Raw genomic sequence first — 18437 nt, 5'->3', positions numbered from 1 at the left:
TCTCAGCTTACTGCAACCTCCACCTCCCGGGTTCAAATGATCCTCCTGCCTCAGCCTCCCGAGTAGCTGGGATTATAGGTGCACACCACCATGCCTGGCTAATTTTTGTTTTGTTTTGTTTAGTAGAGACAGGGTTTCACCATGTTGGCCAAGCTGGTCTCGAACTCCTGACCTCAGGTGATCCACCTGCCTCAGCCTCCCAAAGTGCTGGGATCACAGGCATGAGTCACCGCACCTGGCCTGTTTTCTCCAGTTATCCCCAAAATGTGTTTTATACTTTTATTTTTAAACGAGGAGTTGATCAAGGTTCATGTGTTGCATTTGTATGTTGTGTCTTTTTAGGGTTTTTTAAAATGTGGTTAAAAAAACCACGTAACATAAAAGTTATCATCTTAACCATACAGTTCAGTAGCGTTAATATGTCCACATTGTTATGCAACAGATCTCTAGAATTTTTTCATCTTGTAAAACCAAAACTGTGGACTCACTGAACAACTTCCCATTTCCCCTTTCCCCAGGCCTTGGCAACAACCCTTCTACTTTCTGTTTCCATGATTTTGGCTGCTCTAGATCTCATGTAAGTGGACTGGCTTATTTCACTTAGCATGGTGTCCTCGAGATTCACCTATGCTATATTCCATGTCAAAATTTCCTTCCTTTAGGCTGAATTATATTTCATTGTCCTTTCTAGGTTTCTAATCTAATCTACAGCAGTCTTTCTCCTTTTATTTTTCCTGTGGTGTTGACTTTTTGATGAGATTGGGCCACTTGTCTTGTTGAACATCCCACATTTTGGATTTGTCTGTTTCGTTGGGTTGTCATTTAGCTTGTTCTTCTATCTCCTGTAGTTCCTTTCACGGGAAGTGAGGGTTAAAGGGTCAGTTTGATCCAGGTAGAAGCTTTTTGGCAGGAATACCTTGTAGTTGATGCTGTGAACTCACAGTGCATTCCCTGGGGACTGCAAGGTCAGGTTGCCCTACAATTCATGTTGGTGAGTTTTACCATTTGTTAAGGAATGACTATCAGATCCCTCTACTGCAGAGTTTATTTTCTTCTTATGAATATTAAGCATCTGAGAGGTGGCATGCTGTGTGGTAATTTGTTTCCTAATAACCTTCCACCCTATGGTTTAGAGGCTTCACTTTGATCACGTATTTCATTGGTTATTGCAAAGTCATGGTTGTCTAATTGTTCCTTCTTTTACATTTATTAGTTGGCATTCCTCTTAAAGAAAAGAGTTTTGTCTTTCTATTTTTAGTAGACAGAGTCATTGATTTATATTTATTTAGTATATTGTCAATTCAGTCATTATCTTTTGGGTGTTGAAATCATCCCAGATTTAGCCAGGGAGGGCTCTTCTGACTGGCTCCGGTCCCCCAGGGACAGGCCCCTCGGCCTCTGTTGTGCTCCTGCACCTGCCTGCCTTTTGCTTTCCTACCCAGACCTGCCGTTTCTCCAAGCAGCATCCCTGCCTTTGAGGGGAAATGGGATTTTGAAGGCAAGATTTGGGTACTGCGATGTTGATTGCTACTGGAGTGACACTGCGTCTAGGCTTTGTCAGGGGTCAGAGCTAAGGGAGAGGGAGATAAACCTGCACGTACAAAATAGATTCCTTATTTAGGTTTTGATATATCCAAATAAAATTTAATATCACAGGGCTTTTTAGTTTTAGCTCTTTATTTTCCTCTCTTACTAAACATCTTATGAGAGCATATCAACTTTTTGTTTTATCTTAAAATACACACAATAAATTTTAAAACTTAATACTAATATTACCATTAACAGTAAAACTATTGAGTAAAACTTAAGCCTTCTTTTTTATTTCTTTTTAAACTAATAGCTTTATTGAAATATAACGCACATACTATATAAGTATACTATTTAAATGGTACTGCTTAGTGGTTTGTAGGATATTCGCAGTTGTGAAACCATCACCACTATCTAAGAATTTTTTTTTTTTCTTTTTGAGACGGAGTCTCGCTCTGTCACCCAGGCTGGAGTGCAGTGGCACAATCTTGGCTCACTGCAAGCTCCGCCTCCCGGGTTCACGCCATTCTCCTGCCTCAGCCTCCCGAGTAGCTGGGACTACAGGTGCCCGCCACGATGCCCGGCTAATTTTTTGTATTTTTAGTAGAGACAGGGTTTCACCATGTTAGCCAGGCTGGTCTCGATCTCCTGACCTTGTGATCCACCCGCCTTGGCCTCCCAAAGTGCTGGGCTAACAGGCGTGAGCCACCGCGCCCAGCCTCTAAGAACGTTTTTATCACCGCAAAAAGAAACGCCACATCCATGGGCCATCACTTCTCACTCCCACCTCCTCCCAGCCCCTGACAGCCACTCATCTACTTTCTGTTTCTGTGATTCACCTATTCTGGACTTAAATTTCTTTTTCTTGTAGACTGCATCCCACTAAAGCTCTGTGGTCTGAACATATACTCGCAGTGTGTAATGATCTCCTTTCATTAACACAAGAGGTTCATTTGTTCTCTTTGTTTCCGGTGTGATGGTCTCTCTTCCCCTTTCCAATTCACTTTTTGTTTTGTCTTTTTTGAGAGAGTCTTGCTCTGTTGCCCAGGCTGGAGTACAGTGGCGTGATCTCAGCTCACTGCAACCTCTGCCTCCCAGGTTCAAGCGATTCTCATGCTTCAGCCTCCCAAGTAGCTGGGATTACAGGCCTACACCACCACACCCAGCTAATTTTTGTATTTTTAGTGGAGATGGGGTTTCACCATGTTGGCCAGGCTGGTCTTGAACTCCTGACCTCAGGTTCATCTGCCTCGGCCTCCCAAAGTGCTGGGATTACAGGCATGAGCCACTGCATCCGGTCCCAATTTACTTTTATTTGTCGTATCTGTGAAACATTTGCAGGGTTCAGCATTAACACTAAAGACAGCATGGAGAAGGCTGGCCTGGAGCCCGCCTGCACCCATTCCCTCCCCAGCAGCCACAGTTGTGTTCTCTGTTTTGGATTCACCTTCCTGTGTTCCGTTATACACGATAGGCCAATACACATCAACCTTTCTCCTCTGTCTCATTCATGAGGCAGTGTCGTATGCGTGCCGCCTTTTCCCTAACAATTTAAGTGAGGTTTTAATTTGATTATAGACGTGATGGGTTTAATTGCAGAAAGTTTGAAAACTGCAGACAAGACAGAGAAGCACACAGTAGAAAAATTCAAAGGTACTAAGTATGGAAAGCAGGCCTCCTGCCCGACCACGTTCACTGTTGCCTGGCTTCTCTCCTGAAGCAGCGGTTAGTTTTCTCGGAGCAGGTGTGTGTGTGCACACATCTCCCTGTAGCTGTGCTTCTCATCTTCTCTTCACACGCAGTGGTGTAGTTTTGCACTTGCTTGATTAGTCTCTCGGCCTCAGTCGGTTTTCTACCATATGGAGTTGGTTCATTCTTTCGAATGGCTGCGTAGTCCAGTGTGTGGGTGCAGCTTAATTAATTTAAAGAATCCCCTATTGATGGTCATTTAAATCCTACTGTATTTTCCACTAGGGCATGTGCATTTTAAATTTTCACAGACATTGCCATGTCTGCATTATTTTTAGCAGCCGCTTAGTGGCTCATGGCAGTGAGGCACCGTGATTTTATTTCCCTGTTGTTGGGCTTGTTTGTGAGACCTGTACTGTGCAGGCTGCAGTGCTGTGATGAATATCCTTTAGCTAAGTATCTGTGCACATCTAATGATTAGTGACTTGAGAAAAGTGCCTTGAGGTAGAATTGCATATCAGAGATACAGGCACATTCAGTATGTTTTGGATACAGCCCCTGGTGATTTTATCAATGAGTATGATTTACATTCCTACTGGCAGTAGATGAAAATGTCTGTTTCCCAGGTCTCTCCAGCATCAAATTAGACTTATAATCAGGTTACCTTTTTTCCTTTTTTTCTTTCTTTTTTTTTTTTGAGAGAGGGTTTTGCTGTCACCCAGGCACCTGGTGCAGTGGCACCTGGTGCAGTCCTAGCTTACTGCAGCCTGGAACTCGTGGGCTCCAGCAAACCTCCCATTTCAGCCTCCTGAGGAGCTGGGACCACAGGCGTGCACTACCACACCTGCTAATTTTGTATTTTTTGTAGAGACGAAGTCTCACTGTGTTGCCCAGGCTGGTCTCAAACTCCTGGGCTCAAGCAATCCTCCTGCCTTAGCCTTACAAAGTGCTGGGGTTACAGGTGTGACCCATGGCACCTGGCCCATTTTTCTTGTTAATTTGTGAAGAATGGCAACTAGATTTTAAATTTCTATGCCTTTGTCTATTTGCTGTGTTGATTTGTCTATATGTATTTACTGGTGATTTTTCATTTATATTTTTGGTAGCTCGCACCTACCCTCAGCCCATAGTTCCTTGGAGATGTTATTGCCCTACATCTTAAAAATACTTGCCACATTCCTGGTTTCTAGCATAAGACCCTTTTCCCGCCAGTCCTCTTTGTCTTGGAGACTATTGATAGATCTTTATAATAGCCTGGGTGAAAATCCAGTGCTTTCTGCGTAATGGAGGCCACAGTCCATGTAGAAAGAGCTCAACCCTGGAGCTCAGATAATGGTTTAAAACCTGCTTTCTAGTTATTATACCTCTCAAAGCAAGCTAGGGCCTGGCCCAGTAGAGAGGCTCTGGTGCCTGCTTCTGCCCAGGGGCTCCAGGGGTGTGTGCAGTGCTGGCATCATAGGAAGTCCCTCGGCAGCTGGCATGTGAACCCAGCGGGCTCCCTGTGAGTGTGCACCCTGTTACCTCGTGAGCTCACTGGGGCTCACATGGCTTGTTACCGTCCCCACCTGAAGGCCGATCCGGTCCTCCGGCCTGGGCTCTGGGAGATTGCTTACCTCCTGGAGAGTTCCAGCACGAGCTTACACCGCCATCGCCACATTTTGCCTCTCAGGTAGCTGTGGCAGGTTGCAGGGTGGAACCGGAGTAGTATAGAAACTTGCTGATGTCAGCCGGCCCAGAGCAGGAACACGCTAAAAAATTAATGTCCGTGAGCACCCACAGTATTCAAGAGTTTTCACATCATTGTCAGAATACTGTGTAATGAAGAAGTTATAATATGTTTCCCCTTTAGTCCATAGAAACTCAATGCTCTAGAAAGATTAGATTCCAGATTTCTGTTAGAACTACTATAGCTCGCTGCAGTAGCGCCCGCCCCCGCAAGTACAGGGAAGATAAGCCTTTAATGTTGTTGGAGTTTCAGAGAACTATTAGATTTGTGAAAACACACTGAGGCTAATTCTGCATGCGTTTACATTCTGAATGAGAGGAAAACCCCTTTGAGAGAAAGCCAGGGGAAATCCTTTTTGGAATGAAGTGGGGAGCGTGGAGCCTGCTTGTGAGTGGTGTTTCCACACCGAAATGTGGAGACCTAAATAGGGCGCAACCTGAACTGAAACGAGCAGGACATGGGCGTGTGCGTTAATTGGAACCACACCTCGGGTGAGGGAGGGTCTCAAATGAGCCTGCGAGTTGCGAATTAGAGGACCCAGGAATCATATTCTTTTTTTCACAATTTGGGAAGGAGCACCCAGGAGATGGACAGATGGAAATTGAATTCCAGTGTGATTACTGATGAATTACTGTTGGATTGGACAGGGGCTCTTCACACACACATGCACGCACGTGCGCAAACACACACACACACACACCCCAGCTCCCCCTCCCCACCCCAGGCCCCTGTGGCAGCCTGGTGAAGTCTGTGGACCCAGCCTTACAATTTGCTTTAAATACATAAAATACATAGGATCCCAGAGGCCGTGGATGATAACTGAAGTAGAGGAGCGGGGGCTCTGCTTGACTCAGCGGTTAGCTCAGCGTGGGTGGGGTCTGATGGCTGCCGTCCTCTCGTGTGATTTGTGGCGTGTGATGTCATCCCTGCGGGGTCACCTGTGGCAGCTGTGGCCACCATGCCAGGCTCTGTGCGTCCCGATGTGTTTGCTGCCTGCACTGACCATCGAAGGAAATACCCACTTCAGTGCAAGGCTGGCAGAAATAAACACATAACTGTGTAACCATCCCAGTTCACAGATCTCCCCGCCCTCCCGCCTTCTCTCTGTAGGCCCCTAGGAGGTCTGTGGACCCCAGGTTGAGCACCCCTGTGTTAGGACATTGGCCCAGCAGCTTTCTGATTAATGCCAGCCCACATGAGAATGCCCTTCACTGCCTCAGGCACAGGCAGACAGGAGTTGGGTTGTGGGGTGGGGGCTGAGCTCCTTCCTGGTGGAAGGCAGACCAGACCCGCTCCATCCTCTGAAGGGACTGAGCCCCGGAGGCAGGTGAAGCAGTGTCCTCCTCCTTCCAGCTCAGCAGTCCAGGGAGCCCCCTCCTTCCTACCCGGTGGGCGAGGCCGCTGCAGCCTGCAGCAGGGACAGTCCCTTCTACCCCAAGATGCTCTTCAGTTGTGTTTGTTTTGCTCTCAGTAGGGCTGTTGAGCAGCATGGCCTTAGACCAGTCTTTTATGCCTTATAAAATACCATGTGTTGTGATGCAGTATTTTGAGCTGGACTCCGCCGTTTCCGGCTCACTCTCCCTGGCAGCTCTGTGCTGCCACGACCACCCTGCAGAGGAAGTGAGTGTCTGAGCTCTGAGGAGCGGGTGCAGACTGCGGGTTGGTGTCAGCCCCTGTGCTGTGGGCTTGTGTTGCTGCCCATCAGCCTAGAGAAGAGGGGATGAGGTTTACCCGAGGGAGACGGAAACGCAGTCCTCACTCCAGCAAGGTCGGTGACAGCTTCCTGCGCAGAGGACAGGCATGGGGTGAGCCAGTTCTGTCTTCTGAGGTGGTGGCTGGAAAGGGGGCTTTGGTCAGAGCTACCACCATGTGCTGCAGATCCAGGCAAGGAGCCACTCGGGCTCCTGTCGGAGCGCGTCCCTGGCCAGGGGTGCAGCCGGAGCTCGGCTTGCTTTCTTGGGGCCACGGTGGAAGCCCAAGCTGGGCAGAGCCCTCTTCCTTCTCTCCCCCACTCATCTCATCCCATCTCTTAAAAGTAGCTGCCAGAGCTGAACCCTGAGCGCCCCACAGGAGGTTTTGCTGAGGGCTGCACTGCTTTTGCAGTGCCTCTAATGCCTCTCCTAAGCTTCCTCATGTAGAAAGCTCCACTTCTTTCTGGACAAACGTTTTCTAAATGATCTATAGGAGGATACCGGTTGGGTTCTGAGTTTTACTTACGTTTAATCAGAAGCTGGGTGGTTTAGTCTTCAAGAGACAGACTTAGCGCATGCTTTAGCCCAGTGTTTATGAGAACTGTGCCGCCAAATAGGATGAGTGATGCTGTTGCCCCTTGGCTGGGCTGAGCCGGGGAGGTCAGCCGGGTCTGACGTTAACTGCAAGCTTCTCCTGGGGGCCCGCAGGCAGCCAGAGCTGGTGTGCCTCCCGCCACCTACCTGGTCTCTTCCTGAGCACAGCATTGCTCCATGCTGTCCGTCCCACGTCCCTGTCGTGTAGAAAGAGAGCCCAGGCTGAGCACAGGACACACTCCTCCTGGAGCCTGTGCAGGTGCAGATTTTCAGGGCAAACCGGCTTTCTCTTCTTGCTCTTTCCACGAATACTGACATCAAATGTGGAAAGTTCAGTGAGGAAATCACCAGGAAACAGGTGGTAATTGTGAGTTTGGAGGGCTCATTTTCATCAAGATTCCTGATTTCTTGATAGGTAGAGATAACTTATGTAATTATAGTAAGTAACATATTCTCTGAACAGTGTGAAGTGTAAAAGCAAAGCCTCGTGACTGCCTGTCTCTCGCTTTACCAGGACTTTCTGAAGACCTTTTCTCCTGATGTCTTCCGGTTCTTCTGCCTGCGGAGCAGCTACCGCTCAGGTGAGCTGAGCACACATGGAGTGGACTCCTCCCCAGCTTGGAGACAGTCATTCTGACAGGACTGAGAACAGCAAAATGCAGGCCAGAGAATAAGCAGAACCTTGTGAGTGAGGCTGCTTTGCGCCTTACGGTTCGGGTTGAGAGCGAACCCAGAGGACGAGGGCTCCCAGTGCCAGTCCGGCCTCAGCCCGTAGTGGATATGGGCTTCCTCGTCAAGCTCGAGTCCTCTCCACTCCTTCTCTGTGGGTCTGGACAAATCGTGAACCCGCAGCACCTTAGCTTCCTGCTGTGTGAACTGGGAGATTGGAAGGGGCCAGCCTGGCACGGCCCCTGAACATGGGAGCCCTCAAACGTGACCCTGCCTGTCCTGCCCAGGGACAGCACTTCCCCGAACAGTGTGTAGCAGAGCGAGGTCTCCTGGATGGGTGACGACGGTCCCTCCCATGCTGCACAGTTGCCTGCTGCCCCGGGCTAGGCTCTTGGCCAGGAGTTGTCTGGCACTGGCCTGGCATGGTGGCTCACGTGTATGATCCCAGCACTTTGGGAGGCCTAGGCTGGCAGATGTTTTGAGTCAGGAGTTTGAGACCTGCCTGGGCAACATAGTGAGATCTTATCTGTACAAAAAATACAAAAGGCCTGGCACGATGGCTCACGCCTGTGATCTCAACACTTTGGGAGGCTGAGGCAGGTGAATCACTTGAGGTCAGGAGTTCGAGACCAGTTTGGCCAGCATGGTGAAACCCCATCTCTCCTAAAAATACAAAAATTAGCCAGGCATGGCGATGTGTGCCTGTAATCCCAGCTACTCAGGAGGGTGAGGCAGGAGAATTGCTTGAACCTGGGAGGCAGAGGCTGCAGTGAGCCATGATCATGCCACTGCTCTCTAGCCTGGGCAGCTGAGCAAGACTCCATCTGAAAAAAATACAAAAAATTGGCTTGGTGGCATGCACCTGTAATCTCAGCTACTCGGGAGGCTGAGGCAGGAGAATCACTTCAACCCAGGAGGCGGTGGTGCAGTGAGCTGAGATCGCACCACTGCACTCCAGCCTGGGTAACAGAGCAAGATCCTGTCTCAAAAAAAGAAAAAAAAAAGTTGTTATCCAGAGCTGCATCCCTGGTGGCGAGTGAAGGCTGGGGACAGCGGTACCGCCCTGCTTGGCTTGACCGCCTAACTGGCAGTAAGGTCCCAGTGTATGGCTAGTGCTACAGGAGCAGGGCCAGTGTCCTCTGGAGATGGTGACAGTTCCTTCCTGGTGAGCGAGGGTTGCTGTCCTGGCCTCTGGTATCCCCTCTGCTCCGTTGACACTGCTGAGGCCCTGGGCTGCTGCTGTTGTCATGCCACCTCCCTCTCCCACTTCTTGTCCCTCCTACGTAGCTCTCTTGCTCCAAATTGATGATTTCACCTTTTTAATGAAGACGATGGGGGTGGGGACATGCAGCTGAAACATAGTTTATTCTCATTCCCCCATTCGGTGAATCTATCTGGCCAGCACACTTTATGTCACACACAAAGCTTTGGTGGGTTTGGGTGAGCCCCTGGGCTGGTCCCATCCATCTCCCTCCCCTGTGCTGTGCCTGCAGAATTTCACCCGGGCTGCGGCCTGGCACAGGGCCCACCCGGCCTGCAGCTCTGACAGCTTGAGTGGGGCACACAGACATCTGCACCTTTGACCACCGAAAGGCTACCTTGGGCCATGTCTTTATCCTGGCTCTGACGCCACGTTGTTGGCTTTCTACTGCAAACTCAGGTTTTCTGAGACGTGGTCTGAACCTCTCCCCTGGGTGGAACTGCAGTGCACCGGCCCAGGGGACCTGCGCTCACAGGCGCACGAGCTTGAAAAAGAAGTATCGCCAGCCTTGAGCTCGCCTGGCCTCGTGCAGGCATCTGTGTGTGGTGTGCACTTACGCGCGATGAAAACAGCCCAGCCATGCCATGAGAGGAAGAGTTGGGGAGGTGAATGGGCTGGAGAAACTGTTTCTGCCTGGCTCTGTGTTGCTGGAAACGGGCAGAGGCAGTGGAGATGAATCCCGTGTGCAAGCGCAGAGCTCTCTCCCCGGCTCATGCTTGCTCCCCTCGTGGCTGGGGGCTGTGGTCCTTTCAAAGCTGTTCCCTGCGGATCCCTTCCCAGGGGCTCTTTGCCCTCGGAAGCCTCTGCCCCCCTTCTCGCAGATTGTGGCAGGATTAGGGGCAGCACCTTGTATGACTGTCCTAATTGTGTGCAGTTCTTTTTGAGCTTTGAATACAAAGTTTGGTCTGAAAAGAGGCTTTCTGAAGCCTGGGCAGCTCTTTCAGGAACACATTCCCAGTGGGAATTTTGGGTGGGATTCAGCAGGCACCGATCTGCCGGTGAGGGATTTCTAGGAACACAAGGTTAGTCAGGACGTGGATCCCCACAGTGGACACGACTGCCCCACCCCCCCGAGGCCGGAGGTGGCCATGAGGAGCTGGGCCGTCTCTTGCTGTCTGAGCTTCTGTCCACGAATGGTGTGGGAGTTCAGGATCTTCCCAGACATGCTTTCTTCACCTTTGGGAAGATGGAAGGGGACGGTGGCGGCATCCCGTGCAGTCTGTGTTGCACTGACACTTTGGAGAAGCGTCTCCCATCTGTAGAGCAGAATCCTCATTGGAGAAATGCAGCTGTCCTTGACCTTGAGGCAGAGGGCGTCTCCATGCTGGGCATCTGTCTGCCCCTCCCCATCTGGATGCCTCATCTTGCTGTATCATTAATGGTAATCTTATTCTAACAGCCTCCCATGCATCAACTCTATCAGTCCCCGAATATTATCTTTAAATTTTGTCAGATCGCTTTGTGGGTTTCTGGCTTTTTCTCTTTTCTATCAAGCTATTCAAAGCAAAAACTGAAAGTGAATTTGGAAAAAAAGGAAAAATGTTAAGTAAGATATTAGCCCTGGGGGAGGTTTTCACTGTGTTGCTTCCAGCTTGAAGCCATGTCTGATTTTGGAATTCTCGTTTTGAAGTCAGGACTTCTAGGCATGTTGAGATGTAATTTTCAGCATATGTGTCCAGATAGGCTCTTTTTATTCTTGTGGTTTTCAAAGAGCTGTTTGAAGCAGCACTCCTCAAAAGCATGGACTGTGGACTCAGACAGCCTAGGAAACAGAGTAGGCACGAGAAGGATCTAGAAATGTGTGGCTGGCTCTGCTGATATCCAAGGATATGTGATCATTGCAAAGCGATTCACTCCTGTTGTCTTACCCATCAGAATGCAGTAGACTAGAAACCACAAGAAATGAACAGATGTAAACAGAAACACTGGCCCCTCATCCAGGTGGCCTAAGAAACACCCTAAGACTCTAAAGCCAGGTTTGGGGACTGCTCCTCCCTTCCACTTTGGGCTCCTCATCCAGGTGGCCTAAGAAACATCCACAGACTCTAAAGCCAGGTCTGGGGACTGCTTCTCCCTCCCACTTTGGGCTGTCCCATCACACACGGGTACTTTCCCCGGGGTGGGGGGGCTTCACTAGAGGTGCCTCTGACCCCAGGGCAGGGCTCCCTCTTTCCAGAGCCAGCCATTCATCCGCACCTCCATCCATCCAGGGCGGGGCTCCTTCTTTTCAGAGCCAGCCATTCATCCATACCTCCATCCATCCATCAGTGGAAATGCACCTCTTGGCTGGAAGCACTGGGAGCATGTCTCCACCGCCACCTTGTTCTCCCAGGGCAGGTGCCACTGAGCTGGGACAGACCCTGTGGTCTGTGCCCAGTGGGCCTAGGGACTCGCGGTCACTGGAGGGCAGTGAGGGCCACATGTCCCGCTCTCCGTGTGGTCCCTGGGTGGCAGTGCCCTCAGAGAACACTGTGATTCTGCTGGACCAGGGCAGGGGCAGGAGCACAGCATGGTGGGCACCGCCTCAGTGACCATCTCTTCCTCCTCAGCCATCGACTACAGTGACAGCGCCATGCTCCAAGCTCAGCAGCTGCTCCTGGGACTGGGCTCTTTCCTGGAGGACGCACGTGCCTACATGAAGGGGCAGCTGGCCTGCGGCTCCGTCAGGGAAGCGATGCTGTGGGAGAGGTAAGAGGCCCGCCTGGCACCCGGCGTGGCGCCCCTCCTGCGGCCTGCTGGGTGCTGCTGGTGGGCTCCTGAAGGTGAAGAGGGGCCCCCAGGAGACAGGGCACTGGACAGGAGGTTTGGGGTCAGGGACTTCCCAGAGAGGCCCCAGGAGACAGGGTGCTGGGCAGGAGGTGCAGGTGTGGGGTCAGGGGCTCCCCAGAGGCCACAGGAGACTGGGGGCTGGACAGGAGGTGTGGGGTCAGGGGCTCCCGAGATGTACCAGGGAGACAGCGCTGGGCAGGAAGTGTGCCTGGGGCCCTCGGGCTCTGAGCCCCCTGCTCAGAGTGGCTTTGGGCTCGGCTTCCCTGTGCGAGGAGCGGAGCTGCTCATCCCTCCCATTCCTGACTGTGAGGAGCCAAAAGCTATGAAACACACAGGCCTGGGCCCACAGCATCGCCTCCACTCCCCACGCATGGGTGTCCTGGGCAGCGCTGCACATTCATCCCGGCGTGCAGAGTCTTCCGTATGGTCTTGGTGATAACCCACCCCTGCCGCTTCAGCAGGGCAGGCAGCCAGTGGCCACAGGAGGCTGAGATCCAGGAGCCCCGGGCTGGGCCTCCCCAACCTCTTTGTGAGTGGTTGGCCGCGCCGTCTCTCCCCCACCGAGTCTTCCTTGCCACTCCCCTCAATATCTATTGATTTTTAAAACCATCATGAAAATGCCCACATGTGTCTTGTGTGTTAAAATACAGTGTCACATGTGACCTCTGCTCTGGGACTTTTTCTTGGGGTAACATGACAGTTTGCAGTTGATGTTACATAATTTTCTGCTACTCAGGAACTCACAAGTCTTTGGGAATATGACCTAGAGAGAGTCCCCAAATTAGAGCCCCCAGCGTCTCTCCCTGGGGAAGGACTGGCGTGGGGGCCTCCTGGGGAGAGTGGAGCTCCCTCTGCTGCGACTGTTCTCTCCTCTTCCCTCAGGCTCTCCAGCACCAAGAGGGCCGTGAAGGCGGCCTTGGCAGATGACTTTGACACACCCAGGGTGGTTGATGCTATCCTGGGCCTTGCACACCACGGGAATGGACAGCTCAGGGCGTCCCCGAAGGTAGCTCAACGAGCAGGTGGCCTCGCGGTCCCGCTGCTGGGGGCATGGGTCGGGTCCTCTGGTGGATTTTTCTCACGTCGGCTGGGTGGCATCTCTGCTGATTTCGCCTCCCACAGCTTCTGTGGAGGGACTCATGGAACCTGAGTCTGCCACTGACACACGGGATGGCATCCAGCCTGGGGCTTGACCCTCCTGGGCCTCAGGGCCACCTGGGGAACAAGCTCTCAGGAGCCCCTGAGGCTAAGAAATTCTGTGTGCTTGATCCTCAGGGGACATATCTCATGTCCCCACTGCATTCGTGGCACCTTCCCAGAGAGCTTTTGTGGGGAACTTTTTAAGGAAAGACCCATTTACCCCAATGCACTGTAATGCAATCTGCACCCCAGTGTGATGACCACACCAAGCACCCAGGGGTCTGAGCCTGGATTCGTGGGTCACTGAAAGTGTTTGGCAGGTGGGACAAAGACCGTGAAGGTGGCGGCAGGCTTTGGTTCCTGCACTTCTGAGGGTCTCCCTGCCAGGCCCTGGGAGGCGCTGCGTCGGGAGCCCTGTGACCTTTCATGACCCGGGAAGCCTAGGCTGTTCGTGCCTCTCCCACCTCTGGAAACACCTGTGGGTTCTGGCCACGTGCTCTGTTAGTTGAGCATCTCTGTGGAGGGCTCCATCCCTGGCTGCGTGCAGTGTTGGGTTTCAGAGCACCAGCAGGTGGGGCAGGGTGCCATGTGCCCTTGCCGGGTGCCTTCGGTCCAAATACTGCAGACGCGTAGGGCTCGCCTCTGAGGGGAGCAGGCACTTGAGTCACAGCTGGGTGCAGGAACAGGCTGCCCCGCACTGAAGGCAGCCAGGCCGGGCTGGGGCAGGTCCAGCAGCCAGGCTGCTCCTGCACGGGAGCTCCTCCTCCTCAGCCCGTCTGCAGCCTCCTGCCTTCACTGCAGCTGCTGCTGGCACTACCAGGCTGGCCCAGCTCTAGGGCAACAGGGGCCTCTTGTGGCAAGGGGCGGGGACAAGTAAAGAGGCTGGCTTTTGTCCTGCGCTTTTCCTTCCCAACCTTTGCAATTCTGGGGCACCTGCAAACTAAGGCTAGTGTCACACAAGGGTCTCTGTGCTTGGTGACTGACGTGAGCCACGTACCAGGATTTCCTCGTTTTCTCAGAAACCCAGCCCAGTGCCCACTCAGCCTCCACCTACCATGCACCACCTGCCATACTCTACAGTCATGCTTCACCCGCAAAGCCTGATGAGCTAGTCACCACCCACATGACTGATGGGTAAACTGAGGCACAAGAGAGTCCTCATGCACCTATAGTTGTATGGTCTGCAGTGAGGTAGCCGATGCCAGAGCTGTGTCCTCCCTCCATAGAAGCCAGGAGAAAGGCCAGACCGAAGTGACCTGCTGAAGCCTTTGTCTTTTGACATTGAATTCGGTTTGCCCACTGCCATCAAGACTGCTTTTAAGGAGCTTCCGCGGCATGATCTCTTACAGGAACCCGGAGGGCCGAGAAGTCCTGCTGTGTTTGGTGCCATCATCTCTTACTTTGAACAGTTTTTTGAAACTGTTGGAATTTCTCTGGCAAATCAACAGGTAGGTCCTATTATTTTAAATGCTTAATTCTGGAATTTTCTCCAGGTTGGGACAATAACCTTTACCCTTTTAACTTGGAATAGATCATTATGATGCCACACTAATGTATTTACCTGTTTAAAAACATGTTACTTTCCTGGAAAAATAAACACACTCAGAGCCAATACTTATTAATTGGAATTGCACAGTTCTACATCTGCAGTTGGCAAACTCTTGTGCGCAGAACCAGAGATGAGTCCATCTCAGCAACAGTGTCGCCAGCTCTGCACACACGTTTATGTTGAAAGACTCTCAGAATGTGCAGAAGTCACAGGCACAGTAAGAGAACATTTTTTCCTGACCCATTTGAGGGCAAGTTGGCGGCCTGAGCCCCCTTGCCTGGCGCATGTTTCATACGGACAGGACGGGCTCCCCGACAAGCACGAGTCACCTGCACCTTCCCAGCAAGGCTCACCCTGGCTGTGCAGTGAAGGTGGACGCTGCCAGGCTTCTCCACATTCCTTCTCTTCCCTTGTAACTCAAGAGCATTTTTGCAAAGAGACTTGGATCCTATGAAAATGTCCCCTTCCTTACCAGGCTCACCTGGAACTCGTTTATTGTATCAATACAGATTTGAGGTTTCCTGCCTTATTCTTAAAGTCCCCCACCATCACTTTGTATGTGGCTGACGGAGGCCCCTTGGAGCTGGCGCTGTGTCCCTGAACATCCCTGTCATTCTTTGCACACCCTTGTAGAATTCTCAGCACAAGGCACTCTGGCTCTTTTGGGGTGTGGCTCAGCTGCTGCTGCCTGGACGGGGGATGCCACTCTAGACCAGCTGCCCGGCACCCCGAGGGTCCCGCTGCTTGGGACAGGGGCCCAAGCAGGTGTGCTGGAGGCCTGGCTCCAGGCCAAACACATCTCACTGGCTCTCAACAGAGAACTATAGTGTCTTTTCCAAGTTTGGCTCATTTGTATACCTGTTAATCACCTGGTAGACTTAGCTCCCCTTTCCGGCAGTCCGGCATCTGTTGCCAATCACATAAAAGTCGACTGGTGTGAGATGACCAAGTTTTTGCAATGTACATGTTCATTTTTAGGGGTGGCTTCCCAGAGTCTGTTTTGAGTAAGAAAAGTGGGATCTGGCCAAGCTCTGCCTAGCCCTTGTCAAAGATCTCTCATTCACCTTCCTCCAGCCACAAGGCCCAATGTCTGAGCCCACTCTGGACTCATTTTTGTAATAACAAAAATTGTCTTTTATTGTGGAAGCAATAACTGAGGGGTGTATGAGGTTTAAGTAGTTTGACACCAAGGAAAAATGTGTCTGTTTCTTATTTTACACACATGGATTTAACAAATAGGTACAGCTGCCCCTTCCACACTGTCCCAGGATCTATTCTCAGTGGGAGGACAGCGCGAGGCCTTCTGCGCAAATCCCGTCCTCAGCACCTGAGGCTGTGAATCTCAGACCATTTGCCGAAACACGCGTGTGCAAGCACTCAGTCGCTGCCCCTCAGCCTCATCCTCAGGTTGCTTGATACCTCGGCCACAATTGCGTGGGGTCTGGAACCCAGGGAGCGCTTGTGTTCAGGGCGGAGTGGGGTGCAGCCCCCAGCCCTTTCTTCCAACTCCTAAGTGAGCATCACGCAGCCTTGCTTGAACGACAGATGCTCAGAGTTGAGAGTGGAGATTTGCCCAGAGCCCAGCGCTTGCGGGCTGTACCCATCCCTGCCAGACCCAGAAAGAGGCCCAGCTGGGCTGGGTGGGTCTCGGCCCAGAGCCCAACCATGGGGTGGGGAGGGAGGCATCCACAGTCTGCAGGGGATGTAACCGTGCCCTGCTGGCTTCAGTGCGTTTCAGGAGACGGCAGCGAGGCTACCTTGCATGGTGTGGTGGACGAGCTGGTGCGGTTCCGGCAGAAGGTCCGGCAGTTTGTGCTGGCCATGCCCGAGGCCACGGGGGACGCCCGGCGGCAGCAGCTCCTAGAAAGGCAGCCCCTGCTGGAGGCATGCGACACCCTGCGCCGGGGCCTGACTGCCCACGGCATCAACATCAAGGTGAGTGCCGCACCCAGGTCAGGGACATCACCCCAGGAGCCGAGTGGATGAGACCTACCTGGTCTCAAACAGGTAGGTGTCACACAGACGTGGGGCCGTCAGAGGCCCAGACATCCCCCGTGACCATGCTTTTTTTTTTGAGACGGAGTTTCACTCTTGTCACCCAGGCTGGAGTGCAATGGCGTGATCTCGGCTCACCACAACGTCTGCCTGTCTCCCAGGTTCAAGGGATTCTCCTGCCTCAGCCTCCTGAGTAGCTGGGATTACAGGCATGCACTCCCACGCTCGGCTGATTTTTTATTTTTAGTAGAGACGGGTTTTCTCCATGTGGGTCAGGCTAGTCTCAAACTGCCGACCTCCAGTGATCCTCCTGCCTCAGCCTCCCAAGGTGCTGGGATTACAGGCGTGAGGCACCGCGCCTGGCCTGTGCTTCTTTCTGAGTAGAGAAACTGCCCCCCCCATGAAAAATGAGGTGGGAGGGCATGAGGGAGGGGCCAAGTTGGCTGGAGGGGACGCTGAGCACGGGGACGTGGGTCCTGCTCGGCCCCCGCCACCTCCTGCAGGTGCCGCACAGCTCCTGGCCTTCTGCTGGAGGTAGCGGGGCCCTTTCTAAGCACCCGGCAAGATTTTTGGGACAGGCCGGTGAGGGAACAGGCACTCTGAACCTGATTACGCCCATCAGCCCCCTGTGCCACGTGATGTGGTGTCTGTTCAGAGTTGGACCTCACTCTTCTTCTCCAGGACAGAAGCAGTACAACATCCACGTGGGAACTGCTGGATCAAAGGACAAAAAAACAAAAATCAGCGGGCTGAGGATGGAGCACAGCCACGAACCTGCTCACGACAAGACGCACCCATGCTCCTCACAGTCAAGGCTTTATGTTAAAGCTTCCTGTCGGGGCTGCTAGGTCAGCATTAAAGTAAGGCAACCAACAGTGTCCCACTGGCGTCTGTTAGTCACTGAGCCTAAACACTCACTGCGTTCTGTGGCTACAGACTCACCGTTGATTGAGTGAAGTGGTGTCAGACATTCAGTAGCATCCGGCAGCACATGAGCCTGTGCGTGAGACCTGCTGGCCCTGTGCCCAGGGAACAAACACAGGAACAGACGAGCAGGGACCCTGGGAGGCAGCAGGATGCAGCCTGTTACCTCCTGAGGGAGGGGCTGGGGATGGGTGAGGTGGGTGGGCCACACAGCAGCACAGTCTGAAGCAGAGGTGGGACGCCAGGCAATGCTAACCCCGGGACACCGTCCCCCAGCAAGAACGCAATCTTATGTTTTTTCTCTGGGTACAAAAGTAACGTATTCACCATAGAAAAAATGCAGCTGAGAACCCGTCTGCAGTCCCACTGCAGTTAACATCCTGACAGCCGCAGGCCGTCTTGGTGGCCATGGTCTGTGCAGAGCAGTGATGGGGTCAAGCTGGGCCAGGGAAAGGTTGGTTCCGGAGGAGTCAGGGCAGCCAGGCTGAAAGCCAGCTGGCGAGGTGTGACAGACAGGATTCCTGAGCGAGAGGTGGCGGCCAGCGCACGGCAGGCTGCCTGGGTTACAGGACCGGTGGCCTTCTGAAGCACCCGCCTTGCCCCTGATCTCGCCTTTCTGTGGTAAGTCCAGCGCCACAGTTGTCAGTGACTCAGCAGGGTGACCCCTCTCCATTCTTCCCGCTCGCAGACCCTGGGCCAGGCCTCTCCCTGTCGCACTGGCATCTCTGAATCCCAAGGGCACAGGCAACAGCGGGACCCGTGACTGGGCATACAGCCTTGCTCATCGTTTAACCGTGACCCTGAGGTACAGGTCTCCTGTCTACAGTTCAGAAGTCACTCACCTAGAAAATCACCCTAGTAAAGCTACCCACATAGAAAAAGTCCCCAGAGGGCTCCTTACAA

General features: G+C 52.5%; 1 protein-coding gene across 5 annotated transcripts in view; it reads left to right on the top strand.

Moving 5' to 3' along the window:
- CARS2 (cysteinyl-tRNA synthetase 2, mitochondrial) overlaps positions 1–17487 on the top strand; it is a 72738-nt gene extending 55251 nt beyond the window's left edge. For 2 of the 5 annotated variants that reach the window (XM_054529227.2, XM_054529225.2), the window contains 6 exons: positions 7742–7808; positions 11707–11845; positions 12809–12932; positions 14293–14514; positions 16344–16550; positions 17297–17487. In XM_054529227.2, the coding sequence (XP_054385202.2) occupies positions 7742–7808; positions 11707–11845; positions 12809–12932; positions 14293–14514; positions 16344–16550; positions 17297–17458 (921 nt within the window). In that variant the 3' untranslated portion in view covers positions 17459–17487. Of the gene's footprint in view, positions 1–7741; positions 7809–11706; positions 11846–12808; positions 12933–14292; positions 14515–16343; positions 16551–17291 lie in introns of all 5 variants that reach the window. The other 3 variants (XM_024231042.3, XM_054529226.2, XM_024231043.3) reach the window with 3 other exon arrangements.
- The last annotated feature ends 950 nt before the right edge of the window (positions 17488–18437 follow it).

Source organism: Pongo abelii, chromosome 14, assembly GCF_028885655.2.
Source record: "Pongo abelii isolate AG06213 chromosome 14, NHGRI_mPonAbe1-v2.0_pri, whole genome shotgun sequence".
Classification (NCBI taxonomy): Eukaryota; Metazoa; Chordata; class Mammalia; order Primates; family Hominidae; genus Pongo; species Pongo abelii.
Note: the sequence above shows the minus strand (reverse complement) of the source record. Positions and strands in the feature narration are given on the sequence as shown.